The following is a 24,769-nucleotide window of genomic DNA, read 5'->3' on the forward strand; positions in this document are numbered from 1 at the left end:
GTTATCTGACATGTCCTAAAGCGTAGTGTTGTTATCTGACATGTCCTAAAGCGTAGTGTTGTTATCTGACATGTCCTAAAGCATAGTGTTGTTATCTGACATGTCCTAAAGCATAGTGTTGTTATTGGACATGTCCTAAAGCGTAGTGTTGTTATCTGACATGTCCTAAAGCATAGTGTTGTTAATGGACATGTCCTAAAGCATGGTGTTGTTATCTGACATGTCCTAAAGCATAGTGTTGTTATCTGACATGTCCTAAAGCATAGTGTTGTTAATGGACATGTCCTAAAGCGTAGTGTTGTTATCTGACATGTCCTAAAGCATAGTGTTGTTGTCTGACATGTCCTAAAGCGTAGTGTTGTTATTGGACATGTCCTAAAGCGTAGTGTTGTTATCTGACATGTCCTAAAGCGTAGTGTTGTTCTTGGACATGTCCTAAAGCGTAGTGTTGTTCTTGGACATGTCCTAAAGCGTAGTGTTGTTATCTGACAGCAGTTAATGGACATGTCCTAAAGCATGGTGTTGTTATCTGACATGTCCTAAAGCATAGTGTTGTTATCTGACATGTCCTAAAGCATAGTGTTGTTAATGGACATGTCCTAAAGCGTAGTGTTGTTATCTGACATGTCCTAAAGCATAGTGTTGTTGTCTGACATGTCCTAAAGCGTAGTGTTGTTATTGGACATGTCCTAAAGCGTAGTGTTGTTATCTGACATGTCCTAAAGCGTAGTGTTGTTCTTGGACATGTCCTAAAGCGTAGTGTTGTTCTTGGACATGTCCTAAAGCGTAGTGTTGTTATCTGACATGTCTTAAAGAGTAGTGTTGTTATCTGACATGTCCTAAAGCATGGTGTTGTTATTGGACATGTCCTAAAGCGTAGTGTTGTTATCTGACATGTCCTAAAGCGTAGTGTTGTTATTGGACATGTCCTAAAGCGTAGTGTTGTTATCTGACATGTCCTAAAGCATAGTGTTGTTATCTGACATGTCCTAAAGCGTAGTGTTGTTATCTGACATGTCCTAAAGCATAGTGTTGTTATTGGACATGTCCTAAAGCGTAGTGTTGTTATTGGACATGTCCTAAAGCGTAGTGTTGTTATTGGACATGTCCTAAAGCGTAGTGTTGTTATTGGACATGTCCTAAAGCATAGTGTTGTTATTGGACATGTCCTAAAGCGTAGTGTTGTTATTGGACGTGTTCTAAAGCATGGTGTTGTTATCTGACATGTCCTAAAGCGTAGTGTTGTTATCTGACATGTCCTAAAGCGTAGTGTTGTTATTGGACATGTCCTAAAGTGTAGTGTTGTTATCTGACATGTCCTAAAGCGTAGTGTTGTTATCTGACATGTCCTAAAGCGTAGTGTTGTTATCTGACATGTCCTAAAGCGTAGTGTTGTTATCTGACATGTCCTAAAGCATAGTGTTGTTATTGGACATGTCCTAAAGCGTAGTGTTGTTATCTGACATGTCCTAAAGCGTAGTGTTGTTATTGGACATGTCCTAAAGCGTAGTGTTGTTATCTGACATGTCCTAAAGCGTAGTGTTGTTATTGGACATGTCCTAAAGCGTAGTGTTGTTCTTGGACATGTCCTAAAGCATGGTGTTGTTATCTGACATGTCCTAAAGCATAGTGTTGTTATCTGACATATCCTAAAGCATGGTGTTGTTATCTGACATGTCCTGAAGCGTAGTGTTGTTATCTGACATGTCCTAAAGCGTAGTGTTGTTATTGGACATGTCCTAAAGCATAGTGTTGTTATCTGACATGTCCTAAAGCGTAGTGTTGTTATTGGACATGTCCTAAAGCGTAGTGTTGTTATCTGACATGTCCTAAAGCGTAGTGTTGTTATTGGACATGTCCTAAAGCGTAGTGTTGTTATTGGACATGTCCTAAAGCGTAGTGTTGTTATCTGACATATCCTAAAGCATGGTGTTGTTATCTGACATGTCCTAAAGCATGGTGTTGTTATCTGACATGTCCTAAAGCGTAGTGTTGTTATATGACATGTCCTAAAGCATGGTGTTGTTATTGGACATGTCCTAAAGCGTAGTGTTGTTATCTGACAGTTTTTCACATTAGGATCCAACATCCCAACAGGCCACCTTGTTTATAGTTTGATTCTATGGCAATAATAAAAAGAGTAAAATAGAATAGACAGGTACAATAAAAATAAGAGTAAAATATTGCAATAGTGCAGTGCAATAAAATAGTAGAATAGAATAGACAAGAGTAAAATTATGCAATAGTGCAGTGCATGTCCTATTAAAGGAACACGTCAACATTTGGGGAAATTAGCTTACAGTCTTCTCTAGCCCCTTTCGTGACTGCTGCTGATGCACGCCTTGCTTTGAATACGAGCACCCTCAGCAGTCACGAAAGGGGCTAAGTCTTCTCCAGAGAGAGACAAGAAGATACCAGTTTCCTCTCTGTGCGTTCAGTAGAAATCTAGCTGGCTGCATGCTAGCCTAGCTTAGCACGGACATGGACATGGCCGGTTAGCCTAGGCATTGTCCAACTAACACCTCTCCCGAAGGCTAACAGGCACTGTCCGCTTCCATTCATTGTGCTAAGCTAGGCTAACGTGCAGCCAGATAGCTTTCTATACTGAACGCACAGAGAGGAAACTGGTGTCTATCTTCTTGTCTCTCTATGGAGAAGTCGATAAGCTAAAGTTTTCCTTTAAAGCATAACTAGTGACATGTCCTAAAGCATAGTATGGCCATAACTTAACTTAACTAACATAACTTGTGGGGCGGCGTGGCTCAGGGGTAGAGCGGGTCGTCCAATGATCGAAGGGTTGGTGGTTCGAATCCCGCTCAAGCCCATGTCCATCCCACTGCCGTTGTGTCCTTGGGCAAGACACTTAACCTACTTGCCTCGTATGAATGTGTATGCATGTGAATGAATGTTGGTGGTGGTCGGAGGGGCCGTAGGCGTTGATTATTCGCCACGCTTCCGTGAGTCTGCCTCAGGGCAGCTCTGGCTGCAATTGTAGCTTACCACCACCGGTATGACTGTGTATGAACGAATAATGGACTCTGTGAAGCGCTCTGGGTGCCATGAAGAGCGCTATATAAATCCAAGTCATTATTATTATTATTATTATAACTTAAGGGGAGATAGAAAAAGACAATATGCTGTAAAGTTAAATCACTTTGTTTGGGGGAAGTAAGAACTAAGTAAGTAAGTTGAGTCAAGTCAGATTAGTATATAGATAATAATAGCCCAGCATCACATTACTACCATGTCTCAATGTTCCCCACGCGCGGCTCCAGAACACCCCCTGGCTAAACCCCCCAAAAAGATAAGGGAAAAAACGTCCACAGGACAAAAAAAAGGGAAGAAACTTTAGATGGACAATTCAATGATTCAATTCAAAATTATATTTTAACAAAGAAACTGCGGTATTTGGCATTGGCATTGAGCTTTCTTTTACAACTGACTGAGCAAAACCACAGACACAAGGCTTGAGAACAGCCCTCTAACCTCCCGTCCCACTGCCTTCTATGTTGGAATGACATGTAGCTGATAGGAGGCTGGACTGTCCCTTGGAAATGAAACCGATGTACCGGCAGATAACGTGTTGTGTGTTGGTGGTGGGCGTACAGCTGAACAGAAATGGGTGTCTTGGCAACACATGAATAATACTACCCTGCACAGTTATTGTTTTCTACATAGGCCGGCTCCTTGATATGAATAGCTTATTGCTGATATGAACGTGTCAGTTAAGCATTAAGCCTGTAATAATAATAATAGCCTTGAGCTGTCGTCATCATCATCGGTCTATAGGCTATACGACAAAAAGCCGATTAGGACCGTCGTATAGTAGCCATCTGAAATGCTCTGCTCTAAACTAGGGGTTTGAAATCGAATTCAATCGTTTTATTTTATTTTATTTTTGTTGGGTTATTTCTTTTTTACTTCAAAGGATAACTGGAATGAATTCGAACGCCCTGGTTGTTTGGGCCTTTATCTTATTGCCATAGATACAGTGAGTGGACAGGCGGAGAGATGCTGAGGGTAAAATATAACGTTATATAATTATATAGGTCAACTTACCCAAAATAGTATGTTAAATCCAAAGATGAAATATTTGATGCAGCAACTGACCTCGTGGTCTTTGTAAAGATTTCCAGACATAATTGAGCGTCATCAGCGCAGCAGCAGTTTGATTATTAAACCTCGGCCCGGCGACACGGAGGAACAGGTCCAACACGGCGGCGGCACATCGGCCTGCAGGGCTGCAGCCAGGCGCTCAGCTCAATTCATTCAACCGAATCATTTCCACAAAATAGATTATGTTCATATCACTGGCCACGTTAAAACACCCCGTAACAAAGTAATACACTGATGATGCATACAGGATAATAAAAAGATCGCCCTCTCTCTCTGTAAATCACGGCCATGGGTTGTAACGGGACCTCTTGCTTGCCAACGATTGGTTCCAGCACAGTTTGAGGGACTCGGTTTGCAGCCAATCAAACGTGAGGGATGGCGTTGAACTTCCGGTCGCTAGAGAAACAGGAGACAATGAGATGTGACAAAATGTTATACTCGTAATTTATATCCATTTGGTATATAGAAATGTTTTTATGGAAATGTTGTGATGGATATGAATCTGATGATACTCCTGTAAGAACCCCCCCCTTGTCCTTTCATATTTGCAATCATAGTATAGGTAAGGTGACACTTGTTCCTAATTGGATCATTTGGATGGGTATCACATTTTGGAATTGAACTCCTAAAATGTATTTTAAAACGGGACTTGGTGAATACACTGGTGGAGATTGAATGATGGGCTTAATGTCAAGAGCATTGGAAAACTTAGCGCCCTCGTGTGGACTGCCTCTGTAACGGCATCGATGGATTTAACCTCTATGGTCACTGCTGGCCTGACTCTTGTCGTGCATCAGTATTCTGCAGTTCTTTCAGCATTCTATAATTATTCATCATAATAGCGTAACCTACATTACTGCAAATTCCTGAAATTATTGTATTGTCCACCTATATGATGATAGCAATATTGTGTAGGCCTAATTGCAAAAAGAAAAAACTTAATGGTCAATTCAGGTCAAGACATATTTTCACTTGATTGGTCTTTAAAATACACTGGGATTGGAGAAATGGTTTTGTCAATGAAAACTTTTTCAGACCCTCTCTGCTTCACACTCAGACAGCACCACACATTTAAACCTGGGAGCTGCTAAATAATACCACCTCAACTACAGTTGCCCACTGGGCAGCTCCACTAGAACAATTGCAGGATAAGTGCCTTGCCCAAGGGCATTTCAACAGTAGTTTGAGAGGGAGGGGAACGCGCTACTGATTTACTTTGCAAACCTATTTTCTCTTTCCTGCCATTGCAGGGATCAAACCGGTGACCTTTCTGTCACCTGCTGCCTGGCTCGTGTTCTCTGTTTCAATTGACAACCTGTTGAGTTCAACAGTATTATACACTGTTGATATACATTGGAAATACTTACACCTATAAGCACAACCCTGCTTAGCTATACAATGTTGTAACTAAGATATTCACCTATAATCACAACCCTGCTTAGCTACACAATGTTGTAACTAAGATATTCACCTATAATCACAACCCTGCTTAGCTATACAATGTTGTAACTAAGATATTCACCTATAATCACAACCCTGCTTAGCTACACAATGTTGTAACTAAGAGATTCACTTGTAATCACAACCCTGCTTAGCTATACAATGTTGTAACTAAGAGATTCACCTATAATCACAACCCTGCTTAGCTATACAATGTTGTAACTAAGAGATTCACTTATAATCACAACCCTGCTTAGCTATACAATGTTGTAACTAAGAGATTCACCTATAATCACAACCCTGCTTAGCTATACAATGTTGTAACTAAGAGATTCACCTATAATCACAACCCTGCTTAGCTATACAATGTTGTAACTAAGAGATTCACCTATAATCACAACCCTGCTTAGCTACACAATGTTGTAACTAAGAGATTCACTTATAATCACAACCCTGCTTAGCAACACAATTATAGTTTGAGGTTCACACATAGAACTAGGTCTCACATGAGCATTTCCGGGTTTAATAAGAAGATGACATCGGCCTAAATAGGCAATAGTGAACATTAAATACATAAGACTCTTCTGAAAGCACAATATTGATGTAACTACCATAAGAGATTCGCTGGGGAATTCGTTTTTCATGCATAGGTATATCAACAACAATAGGTTCACTTTATACAACTTTCATGTTGTAAACGGGCGTCAGAGAGCTGTGTAGTAGCGCCCTCTTGACTTAAAAAGGTGTAACTTCATACTGACTATAATATTTCAATGGACAATGATGTAAATTAATTCTAATACAAATAATTGTCATTGGTCGATTTGAAAAATATTCAAGAATTCATGTCCTTGGCCTATTCAGATTACTGTTGACAACCTGTCTGTTGTCAACAATCTGCCTGGTGGAGATAATTATTTCTCTTTATTTCAAATTATTGATTTTGGCCCTTGGCTCCATCCTAAAAACGTTGGGAAACCCTGCTCTGTTGAGTAGCTGCAGAATTATCAGATTGTGTGTGTAGTGGTGGTATGTATGGTATGAGATACTAGCGTGAACACGCCCATAGGTGTGCAATTTTCTCCTGATTTGCTCCAGCGCAGTTGGCTCGTGGATTTTGCACCTTGCAGCGCTGTTGGCAAATATCAGGAAGGGGGGGAAATAAACCAGAAATGAGGGAGAGGGAAGCTCTTAAATCCAATACACATCACTGTCTATGTGTGTGGTCCATGTCAAGTCCTCGGATATGTGGACTGGACTCCGAGATAATTGAAATTGTTCACTCTCTCGACCGGTGCCACATAGATGCTGAGGGGGCTGTAGTTCCTTGCCCCAGATCTCCTAAAATCCACAATCATGAATGAATGAATGAATGATTGAATGAATACTTTATTTAACAGATTGCAGAATGGGTACAATACAGTACGGCTCAATACACACAATTTTTTTTTTTTTTTTTATCCACTTTTTCTCCCATTTTTCTATATTTTCTCCCATCCCAATTTCGTATCATCCAATTCAACCTTCCCCTGTCACGGACGCTGTTTCTTGCCTCCCACAAGCCGGCTGCAATGTGGACTAAGTCATACATAGCACAAGTCCCCTCCGGTACTTGAGGTAACAGCAGTCGCATCTTTTCACCTGCGCAGCTCGATCTCTCAGTGGCGAGGAGTAACGCGTGGGAGGCTCACGCTGCCCCCGACACTTCCTGATTCTACTGCGCAGGCGCACCAACCGACCTGTAGGAGTCGCTGTCCACAACGCCCGATCCCCACCCATCAGTTTCCCACCCCCTAATACGGCCAATGTGTATTAGTACGGACGACCAGCTAAACTGAAAGCAAATGTGGAGCGCTGGGCTCAAACTGACGAGCCCAGCGTCTCCAGCATTTCGTGGCGAGTGCCCTGCCCACTACGCCACGTAGACGCCCCAATACACACAATTGTTAAAGGATAACTCCACTATTTTGGGAAATTAGCTTATTTAACATCTTCCCTGGAGTTAGACAAGAAGATGCATACCTTTTTTGTCTCTGTGCGTGCATTTTAGCTTTGGGAATAGATGCTCCGTTAGCATAGCTTAGCTTCATCACTGGAAGTGAGGCAGGACAGTAGCCTTACAGTGCCTTACAGTGTATTGCAAGGTCTGACATTGACCAAACTTGATATGCATGACCTTGGTGGGCTCTAGGTCAACTCCTGAAAAGGGGGTCAATGTCAGACCTTGCAATCAAAAGTTAGGGGCGCACTGAAATTATGGCAAGGGTTATTAGCCCCCTAACTTTTGATTGCAAAGTCTGACATTGACCCCCTTTTCAGGAGTTGACCTAGAGCCCACCAAGGTCATGCATATCAAGTTTGGTCAATGTCAGACCTTGCAATACACTGTAAGGCACTGTAAGGCTACTGTCCTGCCTCACTTCCAGTGATGAAGCTAAGCTATGCTAACGGAGCATCTATTCCCAAAGCTAAAATGCACGCACAGAGACAAAAAAGGTATGTATCTTCTTGTCTAACTCCAGGGAAGATGTTAAATAAGCTAATTTCCCAAAATAGTGGAGTTATCCTTTAAGGGGATGCAGACCAGAGAAAGATGTTTGTCTTGTTTACATCAGGGTCCCCCATTTTCAATTCATATTGACATTTATGACATACACAACATACATGACATTTGTGACATAAACGGTATTCAAATATACAGTACTGTTACCCATAGATCCTGACAGAGTATACATATGATGGGGAGGGGACTGTACATTAGGAGGGGGTGGGTGGGTGGGAGAGAAATATACATACGGTGGGGAGGAGACTGTACATTTGGAGGGGGTGGGAGAGAAATATACATACGGCGGGGAGAGAATATATACATGCGGTGGGGAGGAGACAGTCTATTAGGAGGGGGTGGGGGTTTGGACATTTACGGTGGCCAGTTTCAAATTGCAGCCTCCCGTAGGTGCTCTTTAAGAGCGGTTTTGAATGTGGGTAGTGATTCACATTCCTTTACAGCTTTGGGTAGGGCGTTCCACATTGATGTGGCATAATTGCGAAACGTGTTTAGTCCCTTGTTTGAGCCGAATCTGGGTTTAACATGATTTGTGGAGCTCCCTCTGGTGTTGTGATCGTGGTATTCACTGACCTTTGGGAAGTATTTTGACATGTACATGGGTACCTTGGTCGTGTAGTGTATCTTGTAGACCAGGCCCATTGCAAGTTGCTGTACTCTGTCGTCTACTCTAAGCCATCCTAGGTTGTCAAAGTGGGCAGGGGTGAGGTGGGTTCTAGGAGTAAGGTCAAGCAGTAGTCTGACCAATTTGTTTTGAGATGTTTGTAATTTTGTTTTTAGTGCCTTTGAGGTGCTTTGGTACCATGAGGTGCAAGCATAGTCGTAGTACCCTTGAATGAGTGCTCCTGCCAGAGTCTTCAGGGTATTCTTGTTTACCAGACTACTAGCATAGCCGTTAGCCTTGCTTCCCCAGCTAGTACTGCTAACCCCGGCTCCGTTAACACAGTCCATGGTACTAGCACAGCCGTTAGCCTAGCTCCCACAGCTAGTACTGCCAGCGTAGCTCGCGCTGCGCATAGGTCTCAGAGAGCTAGTAGTGCTAGAAAGGCTAGCTTAGCCTCACCTGCTAGACTACCGGTGGTTAGCACCTCAGCTAGTCCTACTAGCATAACCGCCACCGCTAGTATTACCCCTATAGCGGTTAGCATAGGCTCCGCAGGCCTCGCTGTCCAGGTAGCCAGCTCAGGCCCTATAGCAACCAGAGCCTCTAATGCTGGGACCGCTCCGTCGACCGGCAAGGCCCCTGTGGTTAGCTTAGCTCCTGTAGCCAATGTAGCTTCGGCAGCTACCCCCTTAGCTCTCTTAGCTAACACTCCCCCTGTAGCAGTTAGCGTAGGTCCCGCGGCCCTCACTGCCCAGTAGCTAGCACGAGCCCAGTAGCTAGTATTGCCCCTGTAGCAGTTAGCATAGGCCCCGCGGTCCTCACTGCCCAGGCAACTAGCACAAGCCCAGTAGCTAGTCCTGTCCCTGTAGCAGTTCGCATAGGCCCCGCGGCCCTCACTACACAGGCAGCTAGCACAAGCCCAGTAGCTAGTACAGCCCCTGTAGCCATTGTAGCTTCGGCAGCTATCCCCTTAGCTCTCTCTGCCTCCACAGCTAAGTCAAGGGTTCCTTCTGTTCGGAGGCTCAGTGTAGGCTTGTTCTCTACCACTAGCTTACTCCCTCCTGCTACTGCTAGCGAGGCTTCTGCAACTGGCAGAACCGTTGGTGATAGAGCAGCCTCTGCAGTAGCTACCTACCTAGCTGCCCTCGCGTGCACAGGCCCTATAGCTAACGTAGCCTCAGATGGTGGGACCGCCCCTTCGGCCGGCATGGCCTCCATGGTTAGCACAGCCCATGCCGCTAGTGTAGCCTCGGTAGCTACCGCCTCTGTCCAGTCCGCTAGAGCCCCGCCTGCTAGCGTAGCACGCACGGCTAGCAAGTCTCAGAAGGCTAGCAAAGCTAAGAAGACTAGCATCGCCCTTCCTGCTAGGGTAACTCTTACTGCTAGCACCTTAGCCCCTCCCACTAGCGTAGCATCTACGGCTAGCACCTTAGCCCTTCCTGCTAGTATAGCATCTACAGCTAGCACCATAGCCCTCTCTGCTAGTATAGCGTCCCCTACTGGTCCCGTAGCCCCCCTCGGGACGGGTTTCATGAGGCACATTCCCTCCTACAAGAATTCTTGGGCAATTATTCTCCGGCCTGCAGTCTGGAGGAGCGAAAGAACGCTTATCGCCTGGTGTTCTCCATGATGAAGCGGAGTCCTGAAAGAGCATGCGAACTCCGGGTACTGGCCGGGAACATGTTTAGGGTGCTCTTCCAGGACCCCAACTCCCATGCCGACTGCCAAGCTGCTAACCCTGGTAAGGCCTCCACCACCAGCATGGCCTCTACTGTTAGCATAGCTACTACTAGTTCAGTCCCTACTGCTAGCATAGCTTCCACAGCTAGCACGGCCTCCTCTGCTGGTGAAGCCTCTACTGCCAGCATGGCCCCGGTTGTTAGCACAGCTACTGCCAGCACCATAGCCCTGTCTGCTAGCGTAGCTCCTACTGCTAACAAGTCACGGAGAGCTAGAAAGTCTAGGAGGGCTAGCATAGCCTCACCTGCTAGGGTACCTGCTGCTAGCACCCCAGCCCTGCCTGCTAGCCCCACTGTGTGTGTAGCGCATTCAGCTAGCATGGTCTCCACGGCTAGCCCAGCCCCTACTGCTAGTACAGTTCCTACTGCTAGCGTAGCTTCGTCAACTAGCCTGTTTCCCACTGCTAGGACTGCCCCTTCAGCTAGCAAGGTCAGTTTCCCTGGAGCCCCCCTGTCGGCTAATCTCTTGGCTTCCACAGCTAGTCCAGCCCTGTCTGCTAGCTTAGCCCCTGCAGCTAACCAGGCCTCAACAGCTAGTACAGCCCCGTCTGATAGCTTAGCCTCTGCAGCTAACCAGGCTTCCACAGCTAGTCCAGCCCTATTTGCTAGCCTAGCCCCTGCTAGCTTACTCCAGATCGCCCATGTAGCCTCTGTAGCTGGCGCCTTAGCTCTTCCTGCTAGTATACCCTCTACAGCTAGCACATCCCCCACTGCTAGCAGACTCTCTGCAGCTAGTACTGCTCCTGCACTTAGCTTAGCCCCTGCTAGCTTACTCCAGATTGCCTATGTAGCCTCTACCACCAGCATGTCTCCCACTGCTAGGACTGCCCCTTCAGCTAGCGAGGTCAGTTTCCCCGCTGCTAGGACTGCCTCTTCAGCTAGCAAGGTCAGTTTCCCTGGAGCCGCCCCGTCGGCTAACCCCACAGTCTCGTCCGCTAGAGCCCCTGCTGCTAGTACCTCAGTCTCGTCCGCTACAGCCCCTGCTCCTAGCACCTCAGTCTCGTCCGCTAGAGCCCCTGGTGTTTCGGTCCCGTCTGCTAGGGTTCCTACGCCTAGTCCCTCAGTTCCGCACGCTAGAGTTCCTACTGCTAGCGCTTTAGCCCCGCCGGCTGGTGTAGCCCTAGCAGCCAGCACAGGTCCTGCAGCTAGCATTACCCAGGTAGCTAACTCAGTCTCTACTGCCAGTTTAGCCCCTGCTAGAGTGGCTCTAGCTGCTCCTGTTCCCCCGGCTCCCGGGGAGACCCCGACGTCTGGTCCGGGTCGTGCCCCTGCTCCTGTCCCCGGGGAGTCTCCTGCCTCCGGCTCGTCGTCTGGTCCCGGCTCGTCATCTGGTCCCGGCTCGTCGTCTGGTCTTGGCTCCTCGTCTGGTCCCGGCTCCTCGTCTGGTCCAGCTCTGCGCCGTGGTCTACGCCGTGGTCAACGCCGAGGTCTACGCCAGGAGGGATCCCCGTCCGGGGTTCTGCACCTGGTCCCGAGATCTGCACCTGGAGAGTCGTCTGGCCCAGCCCTGCGCTGTGGTCTATGCCGTGGTCGACGCCGTGGTCAACGCCGAGGTCTGCACCGAGGTCTACGGCGTGGTCGACACCGTGGTCAACGCCGAGGTCTGCGCCGAGGTCTACGCCAGGAGGGGCCCCCATCCGGGGTCCTGCACTCGGTCCCGAGATCTGCACCTGGAGAGTCGTCTGGCCCAGCCCTGCGCCGTGGTCTATGCCGTGGTCGACGCCGTGGTCAACGCCGAGGTCTGCACCGAGGTCTACGGCGTGGTCGACACCGTGGTCTACGCCGAGGTCTGCGCCGGGGTCTACGCCAGGAGGGGCTCCCGTCCGGGGTCCTGCGCCCGGTCCCAAGACCTCCACCTGGAGTGGCCTCCGTCCGGGGTCCTGCTCTGGAGTTGTCGCCCTCGCCCCTTTGTTCCGGGCCCCCTCACCGGGCCCCTGTTCCAGTGCCAGGCCTCCGCCATTGGGCTCCTGTCCCCGTCTCCAGCTCCCCTCTCTGGGCCTCTGTCCCTGTCTCCAGCCCCCCTCTCCGTGCCTCTGTCCCTGTCTCCAGCCCCCCTCACCGGGCCCCTGTCCCCGTCTCCGGCCCCCCTCTCCGGGCCTCTGTCCCTGTCTCCAGCCCCCCTCTCCGGGCCTCTGTCCCTGTCTCCAGCCCCCCTCACCGGGCCCCTGTCCCCGTCTCCAGCCCCCCTCACCGGGTCCCTGTCCCCGTCTACGGCCCCCCTCTCCGGGCCTCTGTCCCTGTCTCCGGGCCCCCTCTCCGGGCCTCTGTCTCTGTCCCCCTCTCCGGTGCCCCTGGTCCCGTGCCCTGTGCGCCCTTCTCCGGGCTCCCCTCTGGTCCTGTTCCCCGGCCCCCCTGCTGCTGTGCCCCTCCTGGGTTCTTTTTCCGCCCCCCGGCTCCTGTTTTCCGTGTCCTCGTCCCCAGGGGGGGGGGGGGGGGGGGGGGCGGGTACTGTCAGGATCTGAACTTTTTGGACATCTATCCTCTGGCATACGGCACGATGCCCACCATGGGTCCTTTCAACCCCCCTACGATGGCCCGTTTCGGGTCCTACAGACGGGAAGTAAGACCTTCGTGGTGGACATTGGCGGTAAACCGGAACATGGCTCGGTGGACCGGCTTCCATCGTGTGCTCATCGGCGGTACTACGCCGTTCTGGACAATCTGTTGTTGTCATCGTTTATTTTCATTCTATCACAATGTTTAATCCCTGCCTGGCTCAAGACCTTGCTGCCTATTATTATGTGTCTCTATGATCCCTGCCTGTTAGTCTAGTGTCCTTGTCTTGTTGTATTATTTCTGTCCCTGTAATTTTGCTCTAGTCCACTCCTCATGTATTCATTGTGTTAGTGTTCTTGTATCCTAGCCTCCAGGCCCAGCTGTTTCTTGTCTTCCTAATTGGTTCTGTATTCATGCCGCCTCCTATCTTCCAGTGTTGCGTCATTGTTTGTTGTTAGGTTTTGCCGTCAGTACCCTTCCGTGCTGTGTGTGTCAGTACCTTCCCGTGCTGTTCTGCCTACCTTGTGACTATGCTCAAGTAAAGCTTATTATTATCGGAACGTCGACTCGTTGCCTCGTCTCTCACTCCACATTGTCCTGCGATTGAATCCTACTCCTCTCCTAAACTCCGAATCCTCACAGTATCATCATAATATTATTAAAATCATTAGGATAAGGGTTCCCTTGATAAAGATGCACAAAAAGGCTGTATCACCTGTAGCTCAACTGCAACTGCAAAAATGTATGCCTACTTATGTACAGTATTAGCCTACAGGGGGAAAAAACATTCACAACAGGCAGCAAAGTTTATTTTCAGCCAGGTATGGTGGTAACCTACACACCTATACTGTTTTTTTTCCCCCGCGTGATAGGCACATTAACTGTAGGTCAAACCCCCAAACAAACAAGCACACCATTGATTTAATTGCCATATAAATCACATACAAAGATCTATTACTCCTCTCTGAACATGAATACAAAACAAAAAGGTGATCTATTAACTGTGTAAACCTTATGCAATATTCATCATTGATATTTGGATACTTGAAATCTGTATGAACTGAGTAGTATCAAATTAAATAAGATGGAACAGCTCCATGCATTAAACCCCAACATTGAGCAACATTCTGATTAATTTGTACTGACTTATTTAAAAATTATATTGACCTGACATGCTAGAAGGGGTATAATATGTCATCTATGGCACAATGAAATCTAATGAGAGGTATGTGGCTGGTTGAAGTTTTCTATTAATCTATTCTGGGCTTGGTTTTTGAAAGTGCTATTCTGAGGTCATGCTGAGCATTTAGTCTGTTTCTGTATTTGTTTTTCAGGTATGCTAGAGTAGAAAACCCAGATTCACATACTGTAAGTATGTGGTGCCAAACTGAATCAACATATCTACAGTTTAAAAAAGAAAAAATATTTTTATCTTTTTCTTTTTTAATTATAATTTATTTTATTTTATTGGCGACCCAATAAAAACGGGTCCGCGAGTTTGGGAAACACTGGTATAGAGAATGTGGAGTTGGCGTCATGGGGGCGGAGAGGTAGACGGTTGCCATGGCGTTCTGAGAGGATCGTTCTGGTTCTGCGGTCCGTTGGTGACAAGTTCGAATCCCATCAATTCCCCCCCCCACCCCCCCCCCCCCACCCAACCACCTCCAATGTACAGTCCCCCCCCCCACCTACCCAATCCAACGCCCTCAACTCTGCACGCTCCTCCCACTACTCCGCTATCATACAGTCTGGCAGCAACAACCCCATGACTCTGTTTTCCACCATCAACACACTTCTTAAACCCTCTGACACAATCTCCTGTTCCTTCACTGTCAGTAAATGTGTCTCCTATCTGTCACATCTCCAAACAAAAATTGACAAAATCCACACCCAACTAACAATTGCCTCCGCCAACACTATCTCCCCTCCGGATTCAACCGCCCAACCCACCGCCCAACCCACCTTTTACATCCTTCACTGAAATCACTGCATCGGACCTATCCTCCATTCTCTCTACAATGAAAACTTCTACCTGCATCCTGGACCCTATCCCCTCCATCCTAGTCAAGGCTTGTCTCCCTGCCCTTTCTCCCCTAATCACCTCCATCGTAAACACCTCTCTGACCACTGGCCTATTTCCCCCCGCCCTCAAAATTGCTTCTGTCACCCCCCTACTAAAAAAACCCGGTCTCAACCCTGAAACCCTTGATAATTTCCGCCCCATTTCCAACCTCCCCTTCCTCTCAAAAATAATTGAGCGAGCCATTGCCTCCCAATTAAAATCCTACCTCGACAACAATAACCTTTATGATACATTTCAATCCGGATTCCGCACCAAACACAGCACCGAAACTGCTCTTCTAAAGGTCACCAACGACATACTCCTCTCTGCCGACTCTGGTTCCCTCTCCATCCTCATTCTCCTAGACCTCAGCGCTGCTTTTGACACCATCAGTCACCCCATCCTCATCACTCGTCTCCAGTCCTCCGTTGGCATCTCCGGAATCCCCCTCACCTTGCTCCAATCATACCTCTCACACAGGCACCAATTCATCTCTATCAACAACTGCAAATCCCCCACTGCCCCCATCACTCATGGTGTCCCCCAAGGCTCAGTACTTGGTCCCCTGCTCTTCATCCTCTACATCCTTCCACTTGGTCTGATTCTCCGCCAACATGGCCTGCGTTTTCACTGTTATGCAGACGACACTCAGCTCTACCTCTCCACCAAGACTATCACTCCAGCCACTCTCTCCACCCTCAGCACCTGCCTCACAGACATCAAAACATGGATGCAAAATAACTTTCTTAAACTAAACTGCAATAAATCAGAAATCATCATTATCGGTCCAAAATCCCTCACCAGCCACACCCAGGATTTCACCCTAAATATTGATGGTACCATTGTCACCCCCTCCACTCACGTCCGTAACCTTGGCATCATCCTGGACCCTTTCTTTCCTCCGCCATGTGAACCACATAACCAAATCGGCCTTCTACCACCTCCGGAACATTGCTCGTCTCCGCCCCTCCCTATCACTCTCCGCTGCTGAAACACTGGTTCATGCATTCATATCATCAAGACTAGATTACTGCAACAGCATCCTCTACGGCTCACCAAACACTATCCTCAATAAACTCCAATATGTCCAAAACTCTGCTGCCCGCATGCTCACCTCCACCCGTCGCTCTGATCACATCACCCCTGTCCTCCACGACCTCCACTGGCTTCCAATCAAATACAGGATACATTTTAAAATACTACTCATCACATTTAAAGCCCTCAACAACCTTGCCCCTCCCTACCTGTCCGACCTCCTCCACCGTCACACGCCCACCCGTCGCCTTAGGTCTGCAGATGCCAACCTCCTAACACCTCCCACGACCAGGCTCCGGACCTGGGGCGACAGGGCCTTTGCTGCTGCTGCCCCCTCCCTCTGGAATGCCCTCCCCAGCCATATCCGTGATGCAAACACCCTGACATCTTTTAAATCAGCCCTCAAAACTCACCTTTTCAATCTTGCTTTTGACCTCTAATTCTGTCGGTGTTATTTTATTTTTGTCATGTATTATTTTTGTTCTGTTTTTTGTTTTGCCATAGTTTGTCTCTCCTGCCCATGTAAAGCGTCTTTGAGCACCTGGAAAAGCGCTATATAAAATAGATGTATTATTATTATCTACCCCTCAAAACATCTGCCCCTCAAAACATCTACCCCTCAAAACATCTACCCCTCAAAACATCTACCCCTCAAAACATCTGCCCCTCAAAACATCTGCCCCTCAAAACATCTACCCCTCAAAACATCTACCCCTCAAAACATCTACCCCTTCAAAACATCTACCCCTCAAAACATCTACCCCTCAAAACATCTACCCCTCAAAACATCTACCCCTCAATATATCTACCCCTCAAAACAAAAACCCCTCAGAATATCAAAATATCAAAAATAAATACAAATAAATAACTGTATTTATCAATTAACAAGTCTGAGTCCGAGTCTGCACCATCCGAGTCCGAATGCAGTCAATGCAAAGTAAGAAAGTAAGAAAGAAAGTAAGTAAGTGTCGTATATTTATCTAAATAAAACCTGTAAATTAAACAATAGAAATTATGCACATATATGAAACAGCAAAGAACTAGGTTATTTTCTCTTAGAAAAATAGAGACTCACAGCCATGCCAAATCACCTGTTAGGTTAACCATACATTTGAGTCAACAAGAAGGCTGTTAACTGGCCTCAGTCTAAATGGCAAACAGATGACACATCTTCCTCCACAACGAACAGGGATGGTGCGCCAAATAACTAACTTTTAAGTCAAGAAGTGACGGCCTGAAGGCCAACACCCGAGTTCTGTTTACTTTAGCTAAGCAGACCAAACAGGCCATTCTGTGATACCCACTGTTAGGTTGAGTGGGTACTATATTTCCATCTGTATGAGGGTCGCATTCAGGGACACTTGGGTAAATCATTCTAAAAGGAAACTAGTTCATATCCCCTCTGTAAGGTCACCTTGTAACGCTGTTTCGCAAGACCCAAATCACTGAGAGGGGAGACCTTCTAGCCAATAGGAAAGCAGGCTCTCTGGGGTGACGGCACTGGATGGCGCAAGGGCGGGGGGGGGTTCTCTCTTCTCTATAAAACCTACAGGTTGAATGATGGAGGTGAGACAGAGACACGGAGACACCGAGACGCAGAGAGAACGGAGAAGCAGAGACGGAGAATCCACCCCACCAGTTCGAGAATAAGAGACGCCACTAAGAAGCCCTCCGGGAAAAGCTGATTAGAGATAGAAAATAATTGATGCTGTGAACCAGATAATTTAAGCTGTTGGATATTCCAATAAAACAACGGTCAGAACCGTTTTCACCCGCAGCGCTGTCTCCGCCTCCACGTGATTTCCAACGGACCATATTTGAATGAACTGTTACTTTAACGGGAAATACAACGAGCAGAGTAAGCTATTCCACTATACATTAGAGAACGAGCATATAGCTATAACATAGAATCATTGAGAAGATACATTGTAAGTAAGTAAGTAAGTAAGTAAGTAAGTAAGTAAGTAAGTAAGTAAGTAAGTAAGTAAGTAAGTAAGTAAGTAAGTAAGTAAGTAAGTAAGTAAGTAAGTAAGTAAGTAAGTAAGTAAGTAAGTAAGTAAGTAAGTAAGGTTTATTTATATAGCACCTTTCACAGACCTGGGCCCTCATTTATCAATGGTGCGTAATACAGATATGTGCGTAAACCGTGCGTACGATCATTTCTAAGCAAAGTGTGGGACTTATCAATTTGAACGTGTGCTTGAGATTGTGCGTATATCTACGCACAGCTCAGACCGTGCGTATATGGCGCCAAGCGGTACAATACGAAAACGGCAAGCTTTCGTGCATTAGTTTCAACACTGACGTGTTCGGTATAACCCGTAATTCATTATAGTTAATTGTAAAATAGCGACATTCGTGTATTTATTGTCAAACCCTATAAATAGCATTTGGAATAGGTTTTTCCGAATGAATGCATCGTGGTTTATCGTTGCATTTGGCTGATAAGTCATTGCCGGTGGCCGGGAGGAACGCACGGCCCAGGCCTAATTTTATTTAATTAAATTGTAATGTTATTACTGGGGTATCTGTAATTAAAATATCACTTAAATGCAGGGGATCAGGGCTATCTACTGAAGCCATGGATGACTCCTCTGATCAACCCCAACAGGAGCGCATCTACACCGGGCACACTCGCGCACAAGAAAGAGTCACTGTGGAGCGTGCAATGACGTGGCCCAGATCACGAAGTGCTTCACATATAAAAACATCAGTAAAGTTCAAGGGTAGCAGCATGTAAAAAGAAAAGTAATTAACACTATGATCGCCGCGGACGAGTTTTCACGTCATTCGGAGCCATGCTCATTCTGCCGAAGACGCCGTAACTCGTCTTTGACGTCAATATTTCAAAAATCTGTCATCGAAATCATATTTCCTTTCGGGAGCCCTGAGATGTACTGGTGAGCTCCACTCAACTGTCTAACGGTTCGAGAGCGCCATCTGGTGGCCGATCGGCAGATCGGCCAAGAGGGAGGGGCGCGCCAAACAGGAAGTGCCCATCCATATGTGCTCCGGGCACTCGCGATCGGTAGCCGGACTCCATCTCAACACACTGGATGATCAATCGCTCGCCCTAACTCAATAAACAACGTTATTTGGACATATATAGTATTATACAACCTGGAAATGGTTCATCAGGATCAACATCCCATAATCGAAAACGGTCTACTCCACGCTGATCGTCCAACGGCGCGAGGAACATACGGTAAGATTCAGCGTTATTTTCTAACTTATTCCATATAAACTGCTATGATGAACATATGACCCACTCTGGATGAATCATCTACCGCTGCCCACGGAATTATAAACGATCCCCCGCCCCCATCCGGTCATCATCAGATCATACGTAGATCATTCTAGAAGTACGTCCAGTTGAAATTTTTCATCTCGCGCCGATCGCTACCAAACTGTATTTCATCATCAATATAATGCATTTGGAGCTATAAATCACGTTCTGAAGAAAGCTGCAGAAAACGATAAAAACATACTTATACTTTAGACCATATTTTAGTATGAATATGTGAATGAAAAAGTTTAACGTTGCTACACCCTGAACAATACATATAGGACATTGAATGGGCCATAATAATGGCAATGTAGCAATATAATTTAAAAAGTTATAGCCCTGCAAAGAAGGGGAACTTCTCCATAGACAAATAGAGCTGGCGAGGGATGGTAAATTATGAATTTAACCCATGGCGATTAAAGTGTTAAAAACGTGAAAGAACAAGAAAACAAAAACCGATAAAAAGACATAAAAGATTCACACAGACATAGTTAGCCAAATGAAATGCGTGTTTGAACAACACAGTCCTTAGCTGCTTTTTAAAAGTGTTTACCTAGACCACCAATCTTAGGTCCATGGGCAGAGCATTCCATAGACTGGGGGCCACGGTTTCGAAGGCTCTGTGCCAGACAGTGAAGGGAAACTAAGATGGGAGTGATGTGGCATGACTTTCTGGACCTAGTCAGCAGCCTTGCGGCTGAAATTCTGGACCATTTGTAGCCGGGCCAAGGTGGACGCATCGAGGCAAGTGAACAGGGAGTTACAATAGTCCAAGCGGGATGAAACAAAAGCATGAACAATCATTTCCGACTCCGCCTGGGACACAGCAGATAGAAGTTTTGCAATATTTCGCAGATGGGAAAAACAGGTATGTGTCAGTGACCTAATGTTGTAACGTTGGGGCTTTCTTTCCTCTCACAGGAGTGGAAGCCCTACTGCCATCCTGGAGTACTTCACCCTGTCTCTGCAATTATCTCTGATTGATTGTCAGAGATAATCACACAGTAATTAGTATGATGTCACTAATTACTGTGTGATGTATGCTGGGTATTTTGCCCTTTATAGTAACCCTCTGTTCTCCTGTCTGTTGTCGGTTCTTCAACAGTGTTACTGGGAGCAGTCGTCCACGGGCAGAAGTGGAACATCTGGCCCGGTGTTGTTATTATGTTTTGTTAGTTTGCCTCATTCTTGAGAACTTGTCTCTTTTCCTAATTTTCCTCTCAGTTGTAGCCTGGCTACATTTATGCTTTATTGTTCCATTGACTTTTGCTCTAGTGTTTCTAATAATAAAATAACACAGTATTTGAGAAGAGCAACACCATCTCCGCCTCCTTCTTCCATTCTACAATTGGACTCAACATTCTTACCTTGAATCGTAACATAATGTGGTGACAGTGGCGGTTGGAATGCCCCACGGGCCCCGAGGCGAGATTGACAGCTCGGCCCCCCCCCCCCCCCGATATTTATTGTATTATTAAAAGATTTTTATTTTTTTTTCCCCAACATGAAACAAAACATATCACAATACAATAATAATACGTCAAATGTATATACTCTCTTTTCTGGACTCTTTTCGTATCACAAACAGTACTGTATTTGCAAATCTGGTATGTCATGTATAGATGTAGCACTACTGTCTATCTGTATGTCATTATGTTATAATGAATTGAAAATGGGGGACCCTGATGTAAACAAGACGAAAGTGTTTCTCTGGTCTGCATCCCCTTAACAATTGTATGTATTGAGCTGTACTGTATTGTACCCATTCTGCAATCTGTTAAATAAAGTTTTCATTCATTCACCATGACATGTTTAGGTATTTGGCCAGATCCAGCTTGTCTGTGATGAGAGTGTTTTCTGTCTTTATGATTGACTATCATCATTAGATATTTCAGTTTCGTTATTACAGTAGCTGGCTAACAGTACTAACTGGCTAACAGTACTAACTGGCTAACAGTACGTTAGCTGACTAATACCAGAGTCAGAATTGGGTAATAGGCAGACTACTGGCAGTGATGCGACCTATGTTACCACATAACTTTTGTCATCTCTGGTACTATGCAGTGCACTATGCAAAACGGCAAAGAGATAGGTAATGTTCGTTAAGTGCCAAATTACCATCATCATGATACACCCTCACATAATTCACAAAGTGTTCACGTGCGCCACCCATGTGGTAACCTAGAAATACCATAGATTGTGGCTAGGTGGTAACGTATATGTTTTCTATGATCACTATGAATTGAAAATGGGGGACCCTGATGTAAACAAGACAAACGTCTTTCTCTGGTCTGCATCCCCTTAACAATTGTGTGTATTGAGCCGTACTGTATTGTACCCATTCTGCAATCTGTTAAATAAAGTTTTCATTCATTCACATTACGTTAGTTAGCATCCAAGCTACCGTGATAACGTTAGTAGTTAGCTTACCTGCAATAATGTTGTCATCGTCCTGGACAGATAAGACTTGTTAAATCATAATATATCCACACTTTGTGCTGGTCCTCGGTAAATGTCCCCTTTAGCTGCTCGGCGTCGTCGGATTTTAATACACCATGGTAGCGGTGGTGATGTTTCAGGTGACTTATTATGTTGGACATAGCTTGTTGCCCAGCAACATTAGCAAGCGATATTTTTCTCTGATGTCGCGTTCACGTTACGTGGGAAGAAGCGGAAGAACCAGAGGACATCTCGTTGCTACAACTAGGAAGCCTTCACGCATTGACTCGATCAAAACGCCCACATCCATACTTCCGCAATTCGTGACGCGAAGTGGGAGATATCGGGGTCTATAAAAAATGAAATCCCATATGTCCTAGTAGGAATTACAACTAGGAGGCTGACGTGAATGGTTTTTCCCAGTCGGAAGCTGGTTCTTCCGATTCTTCCCACGTAACGTGAACGCGACATCAGAGAAAAATATCGCTTCCCACCTCCGCGCTGCTTGTGAGACTTACGTGGCTACGTCACAGCCAAGGAAAGGGAGCGCTGGATTTGTGCAAAACGCCCTGTTCCTAAACCACACGCTATCAGTCGTACTCGTACCACAGTACTGGCAAAACGGGAGGAGCCTAGAATCAAAACAAACGCACCAGTCCCAGTTGCCGTTACCAGTTACCGTTCGATCCAGTCCCACACGCGAACGGCAACTCCATTCAGTCCCGGGCCTGGGCCCGGGCCCCCCATCCCGCCAGACGGTGGGCGGGCCCTAAGGCAGCTGCCTCTGCAGCCTCGCCTATAGCTCCGCCCCTGTGTGGTGATCAAAGTGCAGTTATCTGGTCAAAGATAACACCAAGGTTTCTGAGTTTGGACCTTAATGTTGTTGAGAGGGTCCCCATGCATGTAGCAACTTTTGAGGTGACTTTGTCTGAACCTGAATAATAAGAACCTCAGTTTTATCTGCGTTTAACTGAAGGAAGTTGTGCCACGCGTCCAGGACTCTCTTATTCTCCACTTGCACAACCTGAAAGTAGGCACTTCCGGCTGACTTCCGGTTGCGAATGGTACTTCCTGTCCCATCCAAATACATTGTTTTTAGCTACTTTTCTCCCGTTATTTAAACAACTTTGTCGTCACAGAGAGGCAATGAAACATTTGTATTATTATAGTATAGAATGTATTTAATAAGCAAACGTTTGTCAGCAGGGTTTTTGGGCTGTATTTCATGTAAAAACGTTTACTGTTAGTTTACTTGCTCACGCTAATTAAGGCTAATGCTGGCTAACAGAAGCTAGCGCAAGAAACGACGCCGCAAAGTATTGTTTATAGTGCATTTCTTGCCACCTTATAGCATTTGTACATTTGTATGACAGTCTATAATGCTCCTGTGAGGTTTTTCCGGACGTTTTGGTAATGATTTTCACTATAAAATCATATTTCTAAATGACAGGAAGTTGATGAAAACTGTCCGGAATAGCTTTTGAGCTAACGATCTTTGCCGATGCATTCCATTCTAAACGTAACGTTAGTTGTTCAAAACATTACCTGTCTATATAATTTGTTCCTCAACATTAGCTTCTAACTGTAGCAGGCTGCAGCTTGCTGGCTAACGTTAGCTTCTAACTGTAGCAGGCTGCAGCTTGCTGGCTAACATTAGCTTCTAACTGTAGCAGGCTGCAGCTTGCTGGCTAACGTTAGCTTCTAACTGTAGCAGGCTGCAGCTTGCTGGCTAACGTTAGGTTCTAACTGTAGCAGGCTGCAGTTAGTTTACAAAACATTACCTGTCTATATAACGTTGAGGAACAAATTATATAGACAGGTAATGTTTTGAACAACTAACGTTACGTTTAGAATGGAATGCATCGGCAAAGATCGTTAGCTCAAAGCTATTCCGGCCAGTTTTCATCAACTTCCTGTCATTTAGAAATATGATTTTATAGTGAAAATCATTACCAAAACGTCCGGAAAAACCTCACGGGAGCATTATAGACTGTCATACAAATGTACAAATGCTATAAGGTGGCAAGAAATGCACTATAAACAATACTTTGCGGCGTCGTTTCTTGCGCTAGCTTCTGTTAGCCAGCATTAGCCTTAATTAGCGTGAGCAAGTAAACTAACAGTAAACGTTTTTACATGAAATACAGCCCAAAAACCCTGCTGACAAACGTTTGCTTATTAAATACATTCTATACTATAATAATACAAACGTTTCATTGCCTCTCTGTGACGACAAAGTTGTTTAAATAACGGGAGAAAAGTAGCTAAAAACAATGTATTTGGATGGGACAGGAAGTACCATTCGCAACCGGAAGTCAGCCGGAAGTGCCTACTTTCAGGTTGTGCAAGTGGACAATTGAACAGAGGGCAGACTCAACATGGAATTCTCCATAACTGTAGCGCTTCCTCAGGAATACACTGCCCCCTGTTGGCCATATGGTGTCACAACTATTATTAGACTTATTAGGCTTAGAAAAGTATTACACTTTTACTGTCATATATTGCCGTGCGATGAATAGTTTTTTTTTATGTTGGAATTGTGATCTATGAGTGCAATGAGCACCCATTATGGGAAATGAATAAGCTATATGGCTGGCCAGTTAATTCAACTACTCCAAACGATCTCAGCTGAATGGCGATATGGTATGCATCGTTATTGTTAATAATAATAATAATAATAATAATAATAATAATAATAATAATAATAATAATAATAATAATAATAATAATAATAATAATAATAATAATAATAATAATAATTGTTGTGAAGGATCAGATTAAACCGAATATATATATTTATTTATGGATATATATTTAATAGTATTTGTATATCGTTTGATATCCCTTGTATATTCTTTGTACATATACACTGAATATCCCTTTAGTCTACTACAGCCCATAATAGTTCATTCTCTCATTGGACAAGAACCTGGCGCCAGCAGACAGGCCCCTTGAGTCAAGTTCAATAGTGCCGACGAACATGTCCCAA

The 24,769-nt window shown here is 45.5% G+C and overlaps 1 protein-coding gene across 1 annotated transcript in view; it reads right to left on the bottom strand.

Moving 5' to 3' along the window:
- The window catches only part of tspan5a (tetraspanin 5a), a 65,956-nt gene extending 61,546 nt beyond the window's left edge, over positions 1–4,410 (bottom strand). The window contains exon 1 of the mRNA XM_084325401.1: positions 4,060–4,410. Coding sequence (XP_084181527.1) covers positions 4,060–4,140 — 81 coding nt within the window. The 5' untranslated portion in view covers positions 4,141–4,410. The remainder of the gene's footprint in view (positions 1–4,059) is intronic.
- Between the last annotated feature and the right edge of the window lie 20,359 nt (positions 4,411–24,769).

This window comes from Notolepis coatsorum, assembly GCF_963971535.1.
Source record: "Notolepis coatsorum genome assembly, chromosome: 1".
Taxonomy (NCBI): domain Eukaryota; kingdom Metazoa; phylum Chordata; class Actinopteri; order Aulopiformes; family Paralepididae; genus Notolepis; species Notolepis coatsorum.